The 19799-nt window shown below is 36.7% G+C and overlaps 1 protein-coding gene across 2 annotated transcripts; it reads right to left on the minus strand.

Annotated features, from left to right (window-relative positions):
• Window positions 1-7394: 7394 nt before the first annotated feature.
• Window positions 7395-8882, minus strand: LOC148696978 (cyclin-dependent kinase inhibitor 7-like). 2 transcript variants are annotated; one of them, XM_088694774.1, is made up of 4 exons: window positions 8530-8882; window positions 8172-8230; window positions 7879-8040; window positions 7395-7683 (listed from the first exon to the last, which is right to left on the minus strand). In XM_088694774.1, exons 1-4 carry the CDS (start codon window positions 8782-8784, stop codon window positions 7614-7616), a joined length of 546 nt encoding a protein of 181 aa, XP_088550900.1. In that variant the 5' UTR covers window positions 8785-8882; the 3' UTR covers window positions 7395-7613. The 2 variants fall into 2 exon arrangements, with proteins under 2 accessions (XP_088550900.1, XP_088550899.1); XM_088694773.1 differs by having other exon boundaries at window positions 7879-8043.
• Window positions 8883-19799: the final 10917 nt, after the last annotated feature.

Here is a 19799-nt window from a genome sequence, read left to right on the forward strand (position 1 = left end):
TATTATAGTTAATCAATCTTATATTTGATTCAAGGATTTAGATTATAATATTAAGGTAATTCTCACTTAACTATACATATCGTGGTTTTTAAACTTTTATACATCAAGTTTTTTTTCATCCCATTGTCCAAAAAAGAAAAGTGACAATTGTGGGACACTTTCACACTTTTAGAATTAGGAAGAACAGAGTACTGGATCAAGAGTTTGTTGGCGACGCTTGTTAGAAATTTTCATTTTTCAAATGGGTACGGGGTGGTGAATGAACACGAGGAATTGAAAAGAAAAAAACTGGATCAAGAGCTACTAGGTGGGGCTTCTTGGAATTCACTTTTCATTGGGTAAAGTCGATGTTAAACTTGAAACCTCTTATGGAATACAACACTAGTACATCAAGAGCTAGTTGGTGGGGTTTTGTTTTCTTAAGCTTTGGATACCTTTTGATAACGTTTAAGTTTAATTATCGTTTGCCCCTTATTACTATGGTTTAGTGGTATTAGTCTTTACTTGTAAGTGAGAGGTCTTAGGTTCAATTCTCGTCAAACGCGAATTTGAACAACATTATTATATGCTTATAGCTGGTCCATTGTGAGGCTTAGCCCACACCCCTTAGACCAACTCCAATGGTGGGCTAAAAGCCAAATTACCCCCCAAAATTTCCCCCCAAACGCACTCCAACCCAAGGGGAAATTTTGAGCTAAATGCTAAATGCTAAACCAATGCCAAATTCCCCCCGATATTTAGCCCAGAAATCGGGGTGGACTCTACCCAATATTTATCGGAATTTAAATTTTTTTAGATTAAAATGTTCATAAAATTAATTTACGATAGTCTACATATTTATTTAAAAAAAAAAATTAATTTAACAAAAAAAATAGCCTAAATTCATTCTTTAATAATCCCGGGCTAAAATTTTAGGGTAGAATGGTTGGAGTAGAAAAACTGTTTTTGGACTAAAAGCACTTCCAATTTGGTGGCTTAGAAGGCAGTAGAATTTAAGACTTTCCGCAAAATTATAAGGATATGCAAACCTAACATGATATGTTTTTAATGAAATTCACGTACTCATCCAATTTCTTTTTAGATTTGTAAGTCTGAACTTGAGATAAAGTCGCAAATGATACTTTGGTTCATCATTGTCACTTTAGAAATATTGTAGTTTCAATTTTGTTGATTTTACCACTATGGTTTAGTTTTATTACCAATTTTATATTTAATTTTTGTCAATTATTTTTTATGTGGATTCACGTATGTTAACACAGGATCCTTTTGGACCTCTAAAATAGTACAAACTTGGGAGAAGTCCAGTTAAGGCTCAAACAAAGGAAGATAAAAGTCCAAAGGAAGAATAAAAGCCCAAAGAAAGAAGGGAAGATAGAGGCCCAAGGGAAGGAAGACCAAGGCTCAACATAACTAAAAAGATGATCTCGAAGCTATAGATGACCATTTAGCGGTCTGATTTGCCTACTAGCAATAAAGCCGAGCGCTTCCTCATATAGTACTTTCCGACCACTATGAGCAAGTTGGCATACTAACAACATTATGACATGAATTCCTAGGAGCAAGTTTACTCGAACACCAACCCCAAGCCACATGGTGGCCATTTGCGAGAACATAAGCCTATGAAGGGACATAAAGGCTGACATATCAAGTGCTCGGGCGTGAGTTTCCACAACCCTAGGGGCGAACAAACCGCTTGGTACACATTGGCCTAAGAAAACATGCAAGTGGATCAGAATAAGTGTCACTTCATTGCCACGTGTCGACTAAATAACGGAGGGACAACTAGCAGGTCACATCAACGTACTTGGTCCATTAAATGTGAAGGCGGTGGAAAACTCAAGCCCAAAGTCTTAGGGCTCACCAAAGACATGTATAAGGAGGATGAGTACACCTTATAACGGTCAAATAAAAAGAGAGAAAAAGAGACTAGATTACTTTGAGTGCTTATTGTAACCTTTATTCAATATCCACCATAGTGAACGTAGCCCAGTTTTTAGAAGTGAACCACTTCAATTTTGTTGTTCAATTCTTATTGTTTCAACCTCGAGCCCATCAAGGGCCAACCACACTGATCTTTATTAACCTCCCAAATTTGAGCATTAACAACGTGCAACATATTATAGTTTTTTCATGTTCAATCTCACTTAATAAGTTAGGTTACAATGCTAGCTAAAGTGTTAGAACATAATTAAAAGATTTGGAACTAAAAAGTTCTTAGGTTATTCTACTATATTTAACAGTTGATATAATAGTTTTTTCTTATTTTATTATACTCTAGTATCTATATTTCAGAAAGCATAGTTAAACATTCATACCATCACTGAGCATCCATCATACATGACAGACGCCGTAAACAACACCAATTTTTAAAAGTTGGAAATGTCAAAATTTGAAATCTGTTTAAATTTTTTTAGACGAAATGTTAACGGTTTTATTATAATATTAAGAAATGATACGAATATAAAATAGTACATTAAAGATAACATAAAAAAAGATCTTCAATTTAAATAAACTTTAACATAATATAGAAGACCAGCTTGGCCAAATTAATTGTCACCGTACTGATAATCTGAGGGTGAAACATTAGCATGCCCAAGAATCAGCAAATGAATGCATTCAGAATTTTTAATAATATTAAATTTGTTTAAATTTAATAATATGAAGTATAGAAGTAGATTGTCACAGAGAAAAATAAACTTCTTTCAAGAGAAAAAGAAACGAAAAATAATGCTAAACTAAACTAAGTGGGCCAAAACAGTGGTATGTGCTTGAATTTTAAGAAAAGTAAATAACACGAAAATCCTCTACATGCGGTTTTATTTATTACAGAGATGGAAAGTAGTGATAACTACGTATTTTCGTACGAGTTCATTCCTAATCATTCGGTTTTTTTCTTCTAAAAATTTAACTCATTAACTATATTGTTTGTTAAAAAAAACAAATGCATAATTAAACGTTAATTTTTGTGTCAACATTATAAAATATTATACAAAAATATAATGTGTGAGAATCCATAAAGAGTCTCACTTTAAAAAAAAAATCACTGTAACACTTTCTCTAATATATATATATATATATATATATGACGGAAATCCTCAAATGAAAAATCTCGAACTGCAAATACCTTAAGAATAATTAATAAGTTTCCGTAACACCAAAATCGAAACCCCAACGTACTTCATTAATAAGCAAGCAACATTCCTCCTTTTACAAATCCCCACCTGTCGGGTCTCTCTTACTCTCAAGACTGAGTTTGCATTGAAATTTAGGTGCATCAGATCCAAAGCAAGCAAAATGCATCGATCGGCCACCACCCTCCACCACTGCACGTGAAAGTCTCTCATTCTCTCACAAGATAACATAACTGAAACACCCTCGTGTTACTTATTTATTCAAATTATAACATGTATATTTACTTTTTAATAATATACTCTATCAATAAGATATATAAATTATATTACCTATTTATATTCTAACATATAAGAAGATATTTTTACGTATTAAGTGTTACAGGTACACAAGAAAACTTCTCATGTCAAGAAATTGTACACAAGAAAAAAATATATATTTGTACTCTTTCTCTAGTGAAAATAGATAAGGAGAGTATTACAAGTCACCATTTTAAGTGTTAAATTCATTTTTAATTTCTATTTTTTATGTTTATAACAATGCTGTATTTTGAAGAAAAATGTGAGGATCATACTTGCAACCGAGATATGATTATTTTTTAAGTTGATACGTGGGGGATCACACTATGGCACTTACATGAATTTACAATAAAAAATTATTCACATGTAACAAAGCTTCAGGCTTAAACCAAGTAACAAGCATCCATAATAATTAGATATTAAACTCATTAGTCAAGTGAGTCGAATTTGAGACTTTTGTCACTTACAAATAAAAAGAAACACTACTAGATTGTAGTGTTAGTGACAATCCTTGTACTTTAAACACACATTTTTCCTAATAAACATGTGGAGCTATTTACATACAATAATTACCGAAAATTACCATTTGCCCGACGAACCAACTTTCGTCAGGCGAAGTAACTTTAGTAGATGGAATAAAACAATTCATCGGGCAAAAGTGGTCAAGGTTTTAGTATTTTCAGAGCCCTTTGACCAACGAATAATGTCTGACGAGCAAAGTGACCTTCTTTGGGCAACGTTTTTGCGTCAACAAAAAAAATCGGTGCATCGTATGCTACCTTTTGTGTGACAAACCCTTCAAGTTTCGTTAGGTAAAGGTATATTTGATAATTTAAGGTTTAAGGTTTAGGGTATGTAGTTCTCAGGCAAAATGAAATTTTTTTGTCAGGAAAAAGTGAGGGACATTTTGGTATATACGTTATACTTAATGGAAGTATAGGCTTGTCCATAGCCGGTGACAGCACGAAGCTGAGCCAGCCCTAGCCCTCTGTGGACACTGCAAAGGCCGATGTCGATTCGGTGGCTGTGCGCTCGGATGAAGACGAAGAACTCCTAGCCGGAAAAAGGTCAAAGTGTGGTGGATCTATATAGACTTGTCCCCAAACCAAATCACCTATATATAATGCAAAACAAGATCGTCGTCGATAACCCACTCCATTGACGAGTGAGCTTGAAAATCAACAGCCTATTAACTCACAAAATAAGAGCAATCATCCGCACCAAGTGCCCCATGCTCACCCCCTTCATGGAACCCCATCTATTATCATTCCTTCTTGTCCCTCATTTACTTCTCCTCACTGCCCTTTGCTCTACTTCCTCTCTCTCCAACACTCTTTCTATATCAAACCATCAATTGTAATATCCAAAAAATTCTAATGTAAAACATAATGATGTTTTTTTTTTCCTTCCATTTGGATAGCTAGAGATTTCCTGCAAATTTCCAAAAATGAAATGTTATCCAAATTCTGGTTTTTTCACGGTTAAGAGTAAATGGAGAAGTGCCACTTAGTATTACGATCTAGTGATATTCATTCACTTGTAAGTAAAAGGTCTTATGTTCAATTCTCGCCAAAAGTGAATTTAAATCATATTATTGCCAGTCCATTGTGAGGCTAAGCCCACCTTTCCCTCTTAATGTAAATAATATTGTTTGTTAAAAAAAGAAAAAAAGAGTAAATGGAGAGGTTTTTAGTTATTAATAATATATTAGTACTTTTATATTAACTTTTGGTTAAAATTATTATAAACTTAAAATATGACTATAATTCTATACAAAGTACATATTTTAGTTTTTTTTTTTTAAATTCCCCTAAAATAAGTCTTGGAAGTACATAAATAATATTCATTGTACCCGCATTATACAAGTGAATATTACAAAAATGATCCATGTAGTAGTAGAACCCATTAATCATGATTACCAGCTAGTGTAAGTGTAACAATTCAACTTTATTTGTCATAAACTCCAATTTACTAACTTTAATATGTCCATCTTTTTACTCTTGTTTGTTGATCTATTTGGGGGCGGAAGCAAGCAAACCCCAAACCCCACATAATTGATTGATTGGGTTTTTGACACGTGTGTAATCATGTTCAAATGCATGTACCTGTTGGATTTGCTTTAATTCTGTGTCCGACAATGCCCTCTGCGACCCTTTCGATATCTGCTCCTCCCTCTGCAGACTGCAGTGTGTGAGTGCGCGAGGGAGTGATAGAGAGACTCATTCTGCCCACATACGTAGCGAATATTTCCTGTCCAGCTTTTCAAAAGCAGCCGCCCGTCCCTCTACTTTCCCTCTTGTTCTTTTTTTTTCTTCATGGTTTTTCTATAACAAGATACACATCTTAAAAAAAAAAACGTTTTGCAACAACTTAGTATTACGGTTTAGTAATATTTTTCTTTACTTGTAAGTGAGATTTTAGGTTCGAATCTCGCCAAAAATAAATTTGAATCACATTATTACTAGTCTATTGTGAAACTTAGTTCACTCCCCTATCCTCTTAGTGTAGATAATATAGTTTGTATAAAAAAACGTTTTTCAATCAACAATATCGCCCCCCCCCTCAAAAAAAAAAAAAAATTTCATTTTAAGAGTGCATTTGGAATTGGCGGACTGCTTATGTCGGAAGTAATTCTACTCATAAGCACTTTTGCTAGCAAAGCTGCTATCAGAAAAGCATAATAAAAAGTTTATTTAGAATTCAAATGTTTCGTCAAGTACATGAAATATCATATCGTTCTCTAAAAGTAGCAGCAAAAAAAGTGTTTTTAGAATCCAAAAAGGCTTTAATAGGTATTTATCCAATTAAGTTAAAATTTGGTACAGAAGAGTCGCTATACTGCAAGCAGCTCCAGTACTACTAGTAGAAGTACCTCTTGTTTTATAACTAGTAATCTAATACAGAAGCCAAAACCTACAATGTAGATTCAATATAAAAAAAAACTAAACCTATAATGATATAAGGCATTGAATTGAATTTCCGTCTTTTAAATTAGCCTAATTAGCATATCTTAAAAGATTCCAAATCTTAAACAATTCTAGGCTTAAAAAATTGCAACCACAAATTTGTTAATCCACATTCACATAAGCCGGCAAGTGGAGCACTTGATGTACCACTGTGACATCTCTAGTCAATAATACAATATTTTTATGCATAACAGATGCATTAAAAGGTCGATCCCAAGCCAACAAGATTCCCCGCTTTGCAAGGGTTGCGGGGGGAACATCTATCGTAAGAAGCATTACCCTTGCTTTTCACGACTAGAACTCATGACTTTCCTGTCACAAAATAGCAACATACCCATGTCCTCGCATAACAAATGGATCATTGACATAAAATATCATAATTGGATCCTAAGGATCGGAGATGAGTCTCAATCGCTAGCAAGGGACTTCTAAAATGAGAAGCCAAATTCTTTTTAACAAACAAAATTTTCTAAGGGAGAGGGGGTGGACTAAGCCTCACAATGACCTAGTAATGATGTGATTCAAATTTACTTTTAGCGAGAATCGAATTTAAGATCTCTCACTTACAAGTGAAGAGAAATACTATTAGACTATAATACTAAGTGACATTAAAAACTAAATTTGAACTCACAATAAAAAAAAAAAAAAACCTACTTTCCTAGTGGCGCCTAGCTAGCCAAGCTATAGTTAGTTTGGTCTCCACTATAAGCAACATAACGATTCATTACCATTACATGAAAAGCATATTCGGAAAGCCAAAAACCCCCAAACGCAAAAAAAAAATATATATATCAAAAAGCTGATTATAAACCAAAAAGCTGATTAAAAAAAAAAGAGAAAAGATGGGATTCACACACCCACAAACACCCAAAACAGACCCAAACAAAAATCCCTTTTCTTTCCCAAAACTAAAAACAAAAAATTAATTAATGTATAAATTGTTGCGTAAATAAATATATATAATTTTAGAATTTAATTAATTAAAAAAAGTTGGGAGAAGTTGCAGAGAATTAGAAGCTTCCATTTGTTGTCACATAAGAAGAAAAGAGAAGCTTGTACAATCAAAAACCCAGATCACCTCCCTCCCCCTTCATTTCCATGCTACTTTCTGTCCTACCGAGTGTCAGTTTATTGTAATTTACCCACCGCCTGCTCTCTCTCTCTCTCTCTCTCTCTCTCTCTACCTCCTGCTTTCTCTCTCTAGAGCTAACTGAAATGCTTATGGCTTCAAACGAACCCACTGGTACCGACCATCCAGAGGCACGTCCTTGACGATATCATAGTTGTACCTGCACCCGATTCCGAACCCAATTCGAAACCGATAAAATCGGGTATGTTGTTAGTTAGTTAGGGTTTCCGATTTCCGTCTCCTGTTAAAATGCGCCGCCGGTGGAGTACACTACACGAAACGTGGCTTATCGTGCGCACTCCAGCAGAAAAATGGAAAATATAAAGAAAATGGAAAATGTGAAAAAAGTACTCACTTCTCTGCAAACCGCTTATGCTCGTACTTCTCGGCCACAGCGAAGAACTCTTCGATCTCTTCAAACGGAGGGGATTTTCTCTCCGGGATTCTCCGTCGGTGAGACACCGGCGATGACATTTCGTCCGAGTCCAGGCACAGCTCGCTCGACGGCGTCGTTTCCCTGCTGGTGCAGCGAATTACAAAAAAAAAAAAAAATTGCTGAGTTTTAAGGAACAAAAATCAACCTGAAAAAAATACGTTTCGGTTTGGAGAAATTGAAGAGGAAAATTATGAATGAATGTGAAATGAAACCTGAATTTATTGTTGACGAAGGAGGTCGAGTTGGAGAATACCGTTTTGAAACTCTTGGACTGCAAGCGGTGAAATGAAATTTGAAATTTAATTTTTTTTTTAAATTGCAATAAAATTTGAGAAACGTAAAATTGAAGGAAAATGAAGAGAGAGAGAGAGAGAGAGAGAGAGAGAGAGAGAGAGAGAGTGATCGTCTGTTTGTTTCCTGAGAAAATCTTAACGGAAACGAGAAAAATCAAGGAGTACATTTTTCCGTCCGCTAGTTTCTCTCTCCTCTTTTGTCTCCTCGTTTTCGAACCGAAAGAAAGGGGGAAGAGAAATTGGAAGCTCGGACGGAGCTATGGGAAGCGAGATTGACCTCCAGATCTAGGAGCGGAGAGCTGCGGACGGCAGCGGGGACATCGCTGAGTTCGTTGCTGGAGCAGCAAGAGGAAGGAGGCGGAGAGTGATCGGAGCAAAAGGTGGAGCAGGAGTCCGAGGAATTGAGGAGCTGAAGCATTGTTTGAGTTGGAGGCAATGGCGGCGTTGAAGCAGTAACTTTTCTTCTCTTGGATATGGCTGCGTTGGTGGAGTCGTCCATGGCCGCCATTCGCTTACAGTTGTAGTCCTCCATATCTCTCTCTCTCTCTTGTTTCTCTCTCTACACAGAAGGCTAAAGCAGTGCACGCACACACGCACAGAGTGTGTGCTTTCTCTCTCCCTTCTGCTATTTTTGGATTTTTAAACAGAGAGAAAAGTGGGAGATCCAAGAGGGATGTTGAGTAAGTGATCTGTTGGACGGCTCAGATTAAAAAGACAGAAAAATAAACAGAATTTAGAGGTGGGCCCGGCGGGTGGGGTTGCCTTGGATTTACCGTTTTACTGTTCGACCGTGTTACCGCGAGTGTTGGGGGTGAAATTGAATGGGTAAAAGGGTGACAAGGGGAATGCCGACGGTGCCGTTTCGAAGATATGGATAATTTTCTGGGAGTGGGAGAGCTCAACACACAACATGCGCTTCTTCCTCTGTGGGTGCCCACATCAAAACGCATGGTTTGTATGTCGTTTACAAAATTCTATTTTACCCTTCTCCGATTGATTAATTATAGTCTGCCTTTCTATCTTATTCCAGTTGAAAATGACTCTTAAATTATTTTTTGACAAATTACATCCTGAATTATTTATATGACGGTAAAGTTGAAGAAATTTTATAAAAGTTGACGGAAAATGGTTAATTGGCTAGTTTCAAATGATTACAAGGGCTATTTATCAAAAGTACGTGGCTAGCTTCAAATAGTTCAGAAGGTTAAACGATAGGTTACTCTTTTAATTAATATCATCCTACCATTTTTATTTTCCAATAAGTATGACAGTAATTCATTTGAATTGTCCAGTTATGATCTGTTGTGCTTGTGTCTATTATTACCCATAAATGAAGGTTTTTGCCCATTTAAATTCACTAATTTCAAATAATTTAAGGGATTAATTACCAAAAAATTGTTCATGGAGTAATGTATGTGCTATTGCACTTGGAATCTTATGTTACCACAACATTGCTCGCGACAAGAAAAAGTGAGGAAGAATAGTAGGACTTTTCATTTTTGTTTTCTTATCCACTGCTACTAAATCACCACGCCCCAAGTCAAAGTGGTGCTTCTTGTTGCACCAGGGGCCATTTTGTTGGGTGCTATAGTATGGGTGTTTTGTATCTACTGAGTAAAAACGGGTTGTAATTGTATAGTGGTAATTTTAATTTATTTTTCAACAATCCATATTTGTAGCAATGAAATACTAGTGTTCTTATGTGTCTATATAAATCCGGTTCATGGATTAACAAAAATGTGCAAAAACTCTATTTGCCTATGCCATTCTATAAGTCTCTTCTTTTTTACGTATGGAAAAGAAGATTATGTAAACACTTATTCAAATTCCGTTGTATTGTTGTGTGTATTTTGGTTTCGTTTTAGCATTTTAGTTTCATTTTAGCATTTCTTGTAATTTGTTTTGTTGTATGTATTTTTCTTTTTGGCTAGCAAGTGACAGTCTCTTGTGTTAGATTTGATTTTCATGAACAATGAGTACCGTATTAATTTATTCTCTACTCATTAGTGTAAATATACGGTTGTATAAATGATAAATTCATTCAAAATAAAACTAATAAAGGTATTTTAATATACTTTTTTTTATTACATATTAACTTTTAAGGTAATTTAGCCAAAAATCAATAAAAACTTAACTAGTTAATCATATATCGATAGCATATTTTTTTTAGGACTTAATCAATAATATATTTTTATTAATTAGGAATAGGTAAATGATGAATGTCACATGGGTTTTAAGTCATTATATATAGATAGAACTTGACTCTTTTATTCTTTTTTTCTTTCTCTCTCTATGCATGCCACGTGGGCATTATGCCATTATAAATAGTCAGAATTTATTGTTCATGCTGGAAAACATCAACAAAAACAATAACAACATGACATTCTTATGAAGTTTTTAGCTTGCAATTTGACAAATTCAAATACTAGTTTTAAAACCAAAAAATGTTGGAGAAAATACTGTAAAATCTCTAGAAAGTTTAGACTGAAAATCATCAAAAGTATTGGTAAGTATATTTGATTTTCCTCCTTCGGCTTACATTCCTGTGTCCAAATATCCATATCACAGCGTCCTCGTCCGTTCCCAAGCTTATGTCCATTTACACAAAAAAACTTTAATAAGATTATCTAAAATGAACAAGAGTTAAGTACAAAAAACTACCTCAACTATGAGTCAAATGACACTTTCATACCTCATCTTTTAAAATTGACAATGTCATACCTCATCTTACGAATTTGTGTCAATGTTATACCTTTCGTTAGCTTGGCCGTTTATTTCTCAGTTAAATGCTGACGTGGCTTGATCCGGGACCCATTTTTATTAAAAAAATTATTAAAAACAAAAAAAAATCATTTAATATTATTTAAATATTAAAATAATAATAAAAAAATAAAAAACATTAGCCATCATCTTCCCTCTCCTTTCGTGCATCTCCCCCCTCTCTCTTCCCCATCATCTTCCTGCAACCCAGAAAAGAAGAAGGAGGAAGAAGAAGAATAAGAAGAGAAAAAAAAAAAAAAAAAAAAAAACCCAAACCAAACCAAACCCAGTTCATCCCCCCTCCCCCCACCACAAACCCAACCCCCTGCACCCTAGAAAGGAGGAGGAAGAAGAAGGAAACCAAAAAAAAAAAAAAAAAAAAAAAAAAACAACAACAACAATGGGAAACCCAGTTCGTCCCCCCTGCAGAAGAAGAAGAAGAAGAGGGAAGAAGAAGAAGAGAGAAGGAAAAAAAAAAAAAAAAAAAACAGCAGCAAACCTGTCCCTTCCCACCCAACCCCCCCCCCCCCCAACCTAAGCCGCAGAAGAAGAAGAAGAAGAAGAAGAAGAGGGAAGCAGAAGAAGAGAGAAGAAAAAAAAAAAAAAAAAAAAAAACAGCAGCAAACCCGTCCCCTCCACCCACCCAACCTGCAAAAGAAAAAGAAGAAGAGAGAAGAAAAAAAAAAAAAAAGGGGAAACCCTTCACCCACCCACCCAACCTGCAGAAGAAGAAGAAGAGAGAAGAAAAAAAAAAAAAAAAAAAAAAACCCAGTTCGTCCGCTCCCCTCGCACCCACCCTCTCCCCTCCACACCCATTCCCCCACCCCCCCACCCCCCCCCCCCCCCCCCCCCCCCCCCCCGGCGCCCATTTTGTCCTTGCCTAGGAGAATGGGTTTTTTTTCTGGGTTTTTTTTCTGGGTTTTTTTTTTTTTTTTTTTTTTTTTAGGGGTTGTAGGTAGTGGGTGCGAGGTTGGGTGCAGAGGGTGGGGTGCGAAGGTGGGGAGGTTGGGTGCGTGGGTGTGGGGAGAAGAGGGGGTGAGGAGCAGGGAAAACAAATTGGTTTTTTTTTTTTTTTTTTTCTCTTCTGTTTTTTTGGGTTGTAGTTGCAGAAAGGGGAAGAAGATGAAGATGGGGAGAAGGGAGAGAGGGGGGGGGGAAGGGACGAATTGACGTTGGTTTTTTTTTTTTTAACTAACTTTTCTTTATTATTTTAATATTTAAATAATATTAAATGTTTTTTTTTGTTTTTAATAATTTTTTAATAAAAATGGGTCCCGGATCAAGCCACGTTAGCATTTAACTGAGAAATAAACGGCCAAGCTAACGGAAGGTATAACATTGACACAAATTCGTAAGATGAGGTATGACATTGTCAATTTTAAAAGATGAGGTATGAAAGTGTCATTTGACCCATAGTTGAAGTAATTTTTTGTACTTAACTCAATGAACAAGTATATATGAATCAATAGTAGTAGAAATTCATTAAATAAATTTTAGAATTGAATTTCATTAATATCATTCCATAGTAAATTTCGAAATTGCTAAACATTCATACGAAAATTACCATAATTCATTTCATCCATTTGAGATATCATTGCAAATCGTAGACTCTCAATTGCAATTGCAAGCCATCACTAAGAGAAAAGCTAGCCTAGTTAAGTATAGGAGCTTGTCAAGAGAGGAACGGTGAGAGGGTAGAAAGCATAGAGCTCTACGGTCAGCAATTCAAAACTAGGAAACAGATACGGCTTTGCAGTGTCTGAATCCAAATGTAAAAAAACAAAACATGAAATGGACACTGAATTGCAGTATTTGAATCTAAATGTGAAAGTCAGGAGTTGTGTGAGGTGCGAAGCATAGGAGGCATGTGAATGATAAAAAAATAGAACAGGAAACAGGCACTTCAATGCAGCGTCTGAATCCACAAAAAAAAAAAAAACCTGAACAAGGAAACAGACACAACATTACAGTGTTTGAATCCAAATGCAAAAATGAACGTATAGGAGGCATGTGAGTGATGGAAAAAAACGAAACCATGAAATGGACATTGCAACATAGTGTCTGGATCTAAATGTGAAAATAGAATCAGAAAACAGACATTGCGTTGCAGTGTCTATCCATATTGACCTATTCCAAATTATGAAAAATATGAAGAAAAAAAAAAAGGGTGGCAGTTGAGATGGGTGCCAGTTGTAGTGGCAGATTCTGTAATTTTTGTTTATATTAAATGCATTTAAATATCACAATACATGATTAACTTATTTAAAATTAACATAAATATTATTGATCTATTTTCAATATATTGTAATTTTTATCGATTTTATACAAAATCACCCAAACTTTTATCATATCGATCTTGTTTTTCTTTTGGTTAGTACATTGAGTCCTAATCCATTTACGCAGCGTAATCAAATCTCACCATTTGGCCTTTGAGTAATAATTAATCTCATTACTCATAACAGACAAGCATGGAAGGTTTAACAATGGATGAAAGTATCTCCAATAAAAGATGGAATATCTTGAAATTCACATTTTATATTTTTGGTTGGCAAGAAAATGGCGAGATCTAAATATTCATTTTTGCCGGAAGATGTATATAAAATACAAATTTGCTTCTTTTTTTTTTTTACATTTTTTGAAGGTGAGCTTTGCCAACCAAAGAGAAAATAATAAATGAAATCTCAAATTTACATTTCTCCTATTGGAGTAGAACTAACATTCACCACTCACGAAAAATAAAATGAGATGTAAAAGAATCTCCAAATGAAATGTGAAAAAAAAAAAAAAAAAAAAATCCTAAGTAGACAGTTTTGACAAAAAATTAGAAAGCACTTTAATTTGACATCTCAGCTGGAATAGGAGACTTTACAAAATGTTGTTTTGCCACATTAGCTATAAAAATGACATTGGACATCTCCATAGGAGATGGTGTAAATGTGGTTTTTATTTTTAGATGATTAATTAAAAGGGTAAATTTGTCATTGAAGGGTTTATGCGAAAGTGGATTAAAACCTTAGGTGGTGTTAGTGTAATGTTTTAAACTTGTGGAGTTTTTATGAAAACATGAAAAACTTTCAGAAGGTGTTTGTGTAATTAACCCTAAAAAGTGTTGTAGGAGATTTTCTAGTAATATTCCATTTAAAGTCATGTTTAGATTAATTTTCACCGTTGAATTTAATTTAGACTTGAGATGACACGTTAATGTTTTTGATCCAACTGTTTCTCTTCCACCTCTCGCATGAAGTTGAGTTCTCATGTTGAAGAATAGAACCCCAAACTGAAAACTTCACAGAATAATATTATAAATTATATTAAATGGTTCTACTCATAATTGTATCAAGGTTTGTGATAAAATTCAATACCTTTAAACATGTACAACGTGGTTAAGTTGAGACAATATCTGTGTAATAGATAGTTGGCCACTGACCCGACTATGAAATCTTGCCATCATATCGTCATCTCTAAGTGTACGAACAAAATTCCAACTCATGATGAAGTTTATAAATAATAATAACAATAATAAAAATGAGTAGAGAAAAATGGGTGCCTCCAAAACATGTTTTCCTGCATTTTGGTACGCTAGTCTGTCGCACAAGGTGTAATTGATTGGAAAAAGAGTTGAGTGCAAAACCCAATTTCGTGCCCACAAGAGGAAAAATAATGAAGCGAGGACACTTTCTTGGTTGATGTTTGCCACAAGTACAAGGTAAAGAGTCACGTGATGGACCATGGATGGGACCAAAGCTGGCTTAGTTGTTGATACATTTTATTGATGATTGCCACATGTCGTTTGTACTCGCATCCACATTTTAACTATGATTTTATTTATTGACACATTGATTGCTTTACGATGTATACAACCGTCGTTGTCAAAAAAAAAAAAAAAAAAAAAAAACAGAATTAAAGTTGAATAAAATTGATCATAAGTGCCGTTTGACAAACATTTATGTGTAGAGAATCTCTAATCAAGCATGGTACAATTTTAACGTATTTGTATCTCCATTTATAGGTGAAAGATTTATATAGAACAAGTTCACCATCATATAACACTCTAGTTCATTAATACAAGTCATATGTAAGTTTTTCTCCATATGAAATAATAATATTAATCGAGACGCCGTGTGACAGTGAACTTATTCTATACAAGTTGCTTTCCACCTAGAGGATCCTCTTTGGTAGTCTAGTTTGTAGTCGTTTAATATTAAATACGTACGTGTTTACTAATTTGTCTATATGAAGGGAGAATCAAACAACAGAGTACAAAAATAAATGTTCGGAACCATACAAGGATTAAAGGCCATTGTGAGTTTTAAGAGCTAGGTTAATTGGAATGACCAAGGACTTATCTAGACTTAAGGGCCAACCGCCAACATGCAGTAGACCAAACATGCCACATTTCTGTAGAGAAGGTACAATTAATTACTTCCGATCACGCAAACTTGTCTTGCCTTCTTGAAACATGCCACTGCACAGCAATAATTACGGCGAAACCATATATGATAATTGGTCCGTTGGGATATACTGAAAACTTCACCAAAAGCAAGTGAAAAAAACTTCAATCGCAATTTTCTCACTCCATCACCTACAGACTAACCACCCTATGAAACCCTCTATTTTATCAAGTGAGTTTAAGGCCTCATAGACAGGTTCCTACTACTCCTGCTGCTACTAGCGCTAGCTGATTGAGCAAGTGCTATCGCCGGTTTAGAGAGGTTTCTACTATTGTAGTCTGACGATTAAGTCTTATGCGTAGCTCGACTCGCCTAATCCATTACCATCCTATAAAAAAAAAAAATAAATAAACAAAAACACTACTTAGCTCTTTACAATTAAAAGAGTCATTCATCTTTACCTATAAATTATAATTTGACATGAGTACATAATTTTTTTAACATACGTGCTTTGCTCTTTCGTAAGTTTTTCTTTTTTGCATACGAGTTCAAAGCTCCCGTTCTATACCTATAAATTATAGTTTGACTAAATGTGCGGTCAAGAATGCAACAACCAAAGTTCCCGGTGCATACTGGAAAACCCTATGCAATGCACCGGTGCTTAGAGATAGTGATTAGGGTTGATTTTGTCGAGACCTTGTGTGTGCAGAGAGAATTATAAATATTCAGTGCTGCAAACGCATCAGCAACACCTTTGTCTTTGACAGCGCCAAACACATCCGCAAATTCCTTTAAGTCCTTCAGGCTGTGGAGCATTACAAAAAACAAGTGAAACCAATTAATTTTAACAACATAACATCTTTACTGGTAGGATATGCTGTGAAAGAATCTAAATGCGAATGAAATATTAAGTTTTACACGCATCGTGGAAGTTGTCCACGGCCAAAAGAAAAAGAATGATATGCAATGAAGATGACGATGATTCACTTAGAGAAATATAAGTAGTAAATGTGATGGTCTATTGTCCTAAATAGTATTTGCAGAAGCATCGATTAAAAACCGTCCAAATTTGAATGTCAGCTAAAATTATCAAACATACAGCATCTTTTACCTGGTTGATAATATCTCTTCTTGTTTCCTTTGCCTGTCTTCCTCTGTGACTCCCAACAAATACCGCTTCAAACTGCAGCAAAAGAAGCAAGGATAAGAGTGAGAGGAAATAATTCATAGCTATGCTAAAATGCACGAGTAAATTCGAGCCATCTCCACTGAGCTTCTGTGGCAGAATGTGTGCATGGACTTACGGGGTTCATGCACCTCATTGTATCAACAAAGTATAAACCGTCATTTTAAAAGGTAAAACAGTTATTTTTTTTTTCCGTGTTCCCTTCAGTATTACACCCTTACATACATCCACTTTTACAAAACAGGAATTGATATCCACATACCTGCTCAAACCTTTGGCATCAGGAAGCTCGCACTCATCTGTGATTACGCGAATAATGGCCTTTTTAAGATTATCATCATCCATTTCTAATTTCTCTGAAAATCTCCAGTTTGATTGTATACATCAAGCGTCTTCAACAAGTTGGGGTCACAATAAGATTAGATACAGAATACTACTACTACGACTACTACTACCAAAAAAAAAAAAAAAAAAAATTGTCACTGCGTTTCTGAAACAGCAATTAAAAGTCCATGCTACATGTAACATGTTAGACAAATAAGGAATATGGTTGGAGTCCTTGTGTAATTGTATATAATATTATTATTGGAAGAATAAGCCGTCCTACAGCCGTCCTACCTTGTCCTACCTACACACTAGCCGTCCTACAGCCGTCAAGTCGTCCTACAGCCGTCAAGTCGTCCTACAGCCGTCCTACCTTGTCCTACCTACACACTAGGACGGCTACCTTGTCCTCTACAACCGTCCTACCTTGTCCTACCTACACATTTGTATCATTTATATATATCCTTGTAATCTTGTAGAGAAAAATTAATGAGAAAAAGCATTCTCTTCCATATTTTCCACAAAGCATTCTCTTCCATATTTTCTACATGGTATACAGAGCAGGTTTATAACCCTAGCCCTAATTTTTTTTTTTCGGCAGCTTTCTCTGCCGTTCCCATGGCTGTTCGTGGCCCGTCCCGTCCCTCCTCTGCTCGTCCTCCCCTCCACTGCACCTACTGCAATTTTGATTATCATACCCGAGACACCTGCCATAAACTTCATGGCTATCCCGTTGGCCATCCCCTCCATGGCCAACCGTGGCGACCACCGCGCCGTGCCACTGCTTCCAGTTCTTCCCGCAGCTATGCACCTTCCAGTCCTCCCCGGCAGCCACGGTTTTCTGCTTCCCGGCCCCATAATTTCACCCAGGCCCATCATGTGCAAGGCACCCAGGCCCCCGCCTCCTCTTCTACTCCAGCGACCCACCAAGTGCACGGGGCCCAGCCCACTTTGCATGACTTGCAGCTTGCCATGCCTGACCTCTCTGCGGAGCAGCACTCCCGTGTTCTAGCTGCTCTGCGTGACACCACCACCCCTCCTCAGGCCAATGCCGTTCTCACTACTGATTTTGCCCAAGGTTTGTTACCTGTCACCTCTCGTCATGGTCAATGGATTCTTGACAGTGGTGCTACGGATCATATTACTTCTTCCGCTTCATGTTTGGTTAATCGTTCTCCTTCACATTTGCCGCCTGTTTCTTTGCCTAGTGGTGCTTCCGCTCCCATTACTTTTATCGGCACTCTTCCTTTAAATTCATCAGTTACTTTGAAGGATGTTTTATGTGTCCCTAATTTCCGAGTGGACCTTTTATCGGTTGGTAAACTTACAGATGGATTATCGTGTTCAATAACCTTCTTTCCTTCTTGGTGTGTTTTGCAGGACTTGGTTTTGAAGGCAATGATTGGTGTGGGTAAGCGACGTGGCGATATGTATTACCTTGTGGCCCTTACCTCTTCTCTCCCCACCCGTCAACCTCTCTGCAACATCATTACCATCTCCTCCTCCCTCTGGCATAGGCGTCTTGGTCACCCCTCCTCCACTCGTTTGCAAGCTTTAACATCTAGCTCTCTTAATTGTACTTTTGATTCTAGTCATATTTGTGATGTTTGTCCGTTGGCAAAACAAACTCGTCAACCTTTTCTTTTGAGTTCAATTTCATCAACTTTCCCTTTTGCTTTAATTCATTGTGATATTTGGGGCCCGAATCGTCAATCTTCTCTTTCTGGTGCTCATTATTTCTTAACCATTATGGATGATTTTTCTCGCTTTACGTGGGTCTTCCTCATGAAACATAAATCCGACACTCAACAATTAATTAAGGATTTTTTTGCTTATGTCACTACCCAATTCCGCACTACCATCCAATGCATTCGTACTGACAATGGTGGTGAATTTTTATCTCTTCGTAGTTTTTTCTCTGATCATGGGGTGCTTTTACAAACTTCTTGTGTTTATACCCCCCAACAAAATGGCGTTGTTGAAAGAAAACATCGTCATCTTCTTGAAACCGCTCGCGCCCTTCGTTTTCAATCCCATCTTCCTATCAAGTTTTTGGGGGAATGTGTTCTTACCGCTACTTATCTCATCAATCGCCTCCCTACCCGTCTTCTCCATCATAAATCCCCATTTGAGGTTCTCTTTTCGAAAACCCCATCTTATGACCACTTCCGCGTCTTTGGTTGTCTGGCATATGCCACCTCTGTCATTCCCACCACCAAATTTTCCCCTCGGGCTCATCGTTGCATTTTTCTCGGTTATCCTCATGGACAAAAGACCTATACCCTTTACGATCTCGACAATCATCACATTTTCACTAGTCGAGACGTCATCTTTCACGAAACTACTTTCCCTTATGCCGTTTCTCACCCTCCTATCCCATCCTCTTCGCCTACCCTACCCATCCCACCCCCTCTGGACTTTACATATAACCCACCACCTTCCTCCCCTTCCACGCCTCTCACAGATTCCCTTGCTGCCCCATTACCCGTTCCTCCCCATGCCCCTGCCCTCTCGGCATCCCCTCCTTCCCCCCCCTCCCCGGCTACTTCCTTACCTTTCACCCTTTTACCCACGGACATCCCTACCCCCCCACTACCTACCAATCCTCCCCTTCCCCGCACCTCTTCCCGTGCCCATAAACCTCCATCCTTATTTAAAAGACTATGTTTGCTCGCAGGTGATTCTGCCATCCCACCCATCTTCGACTTTGCAGCCCGGTTCTACACAAGGTACGCGATATCCACTTTGTAATTTTCTCTCTTATCACCGTTACTTTCCCAGACATTTTTCTTACATTAACTCTGTCAGTCGGACTGTGGAGCCTTCCTCCTTTGCCGAGGCTGCCACTGACCCCAATTGGCAACGTGCTATGACTGAGGAGCTTCA

Source organism: Pyrus communis, chromosome 5 (genome assembly GCF_041283825.1).
Source record: "Pyrus communis isolate YQ-2024b chromosome 5, ASM4128382v1, whole genome shotgun sequence".
NCBI lineage: Eukaryota > Viridiplantae > Streptophyta > Magnoliopsida > Rosales > Rosaceae > Pyrus > Pyrus communis.

Excerpts from the sequence above, each read along its gene's own strand:
- LOC148696978 (XM_088694773.1), bottom strand. The coding sequence starts at position 8,784 with ATGGAGGACTACAACTGTAAGCGAATGGCGGCCATGGACGACTCCACC. Across the intron at positions 8,044-8,171 it reads TTCGTCAACAATAAATTCAG|CAGGGAAACGACGCCGTCGA; the intron begins GTTTCATTTCAC and ends TCGCTGCACCAG. Across the intron at positions 7,684-7,878 it reads CATAAGCGGTTTGCAGAGAA|GTACAACTATGATATCGTCA; the intron begins GTGAGTACTTTT and ends AATCGGGTGCAG.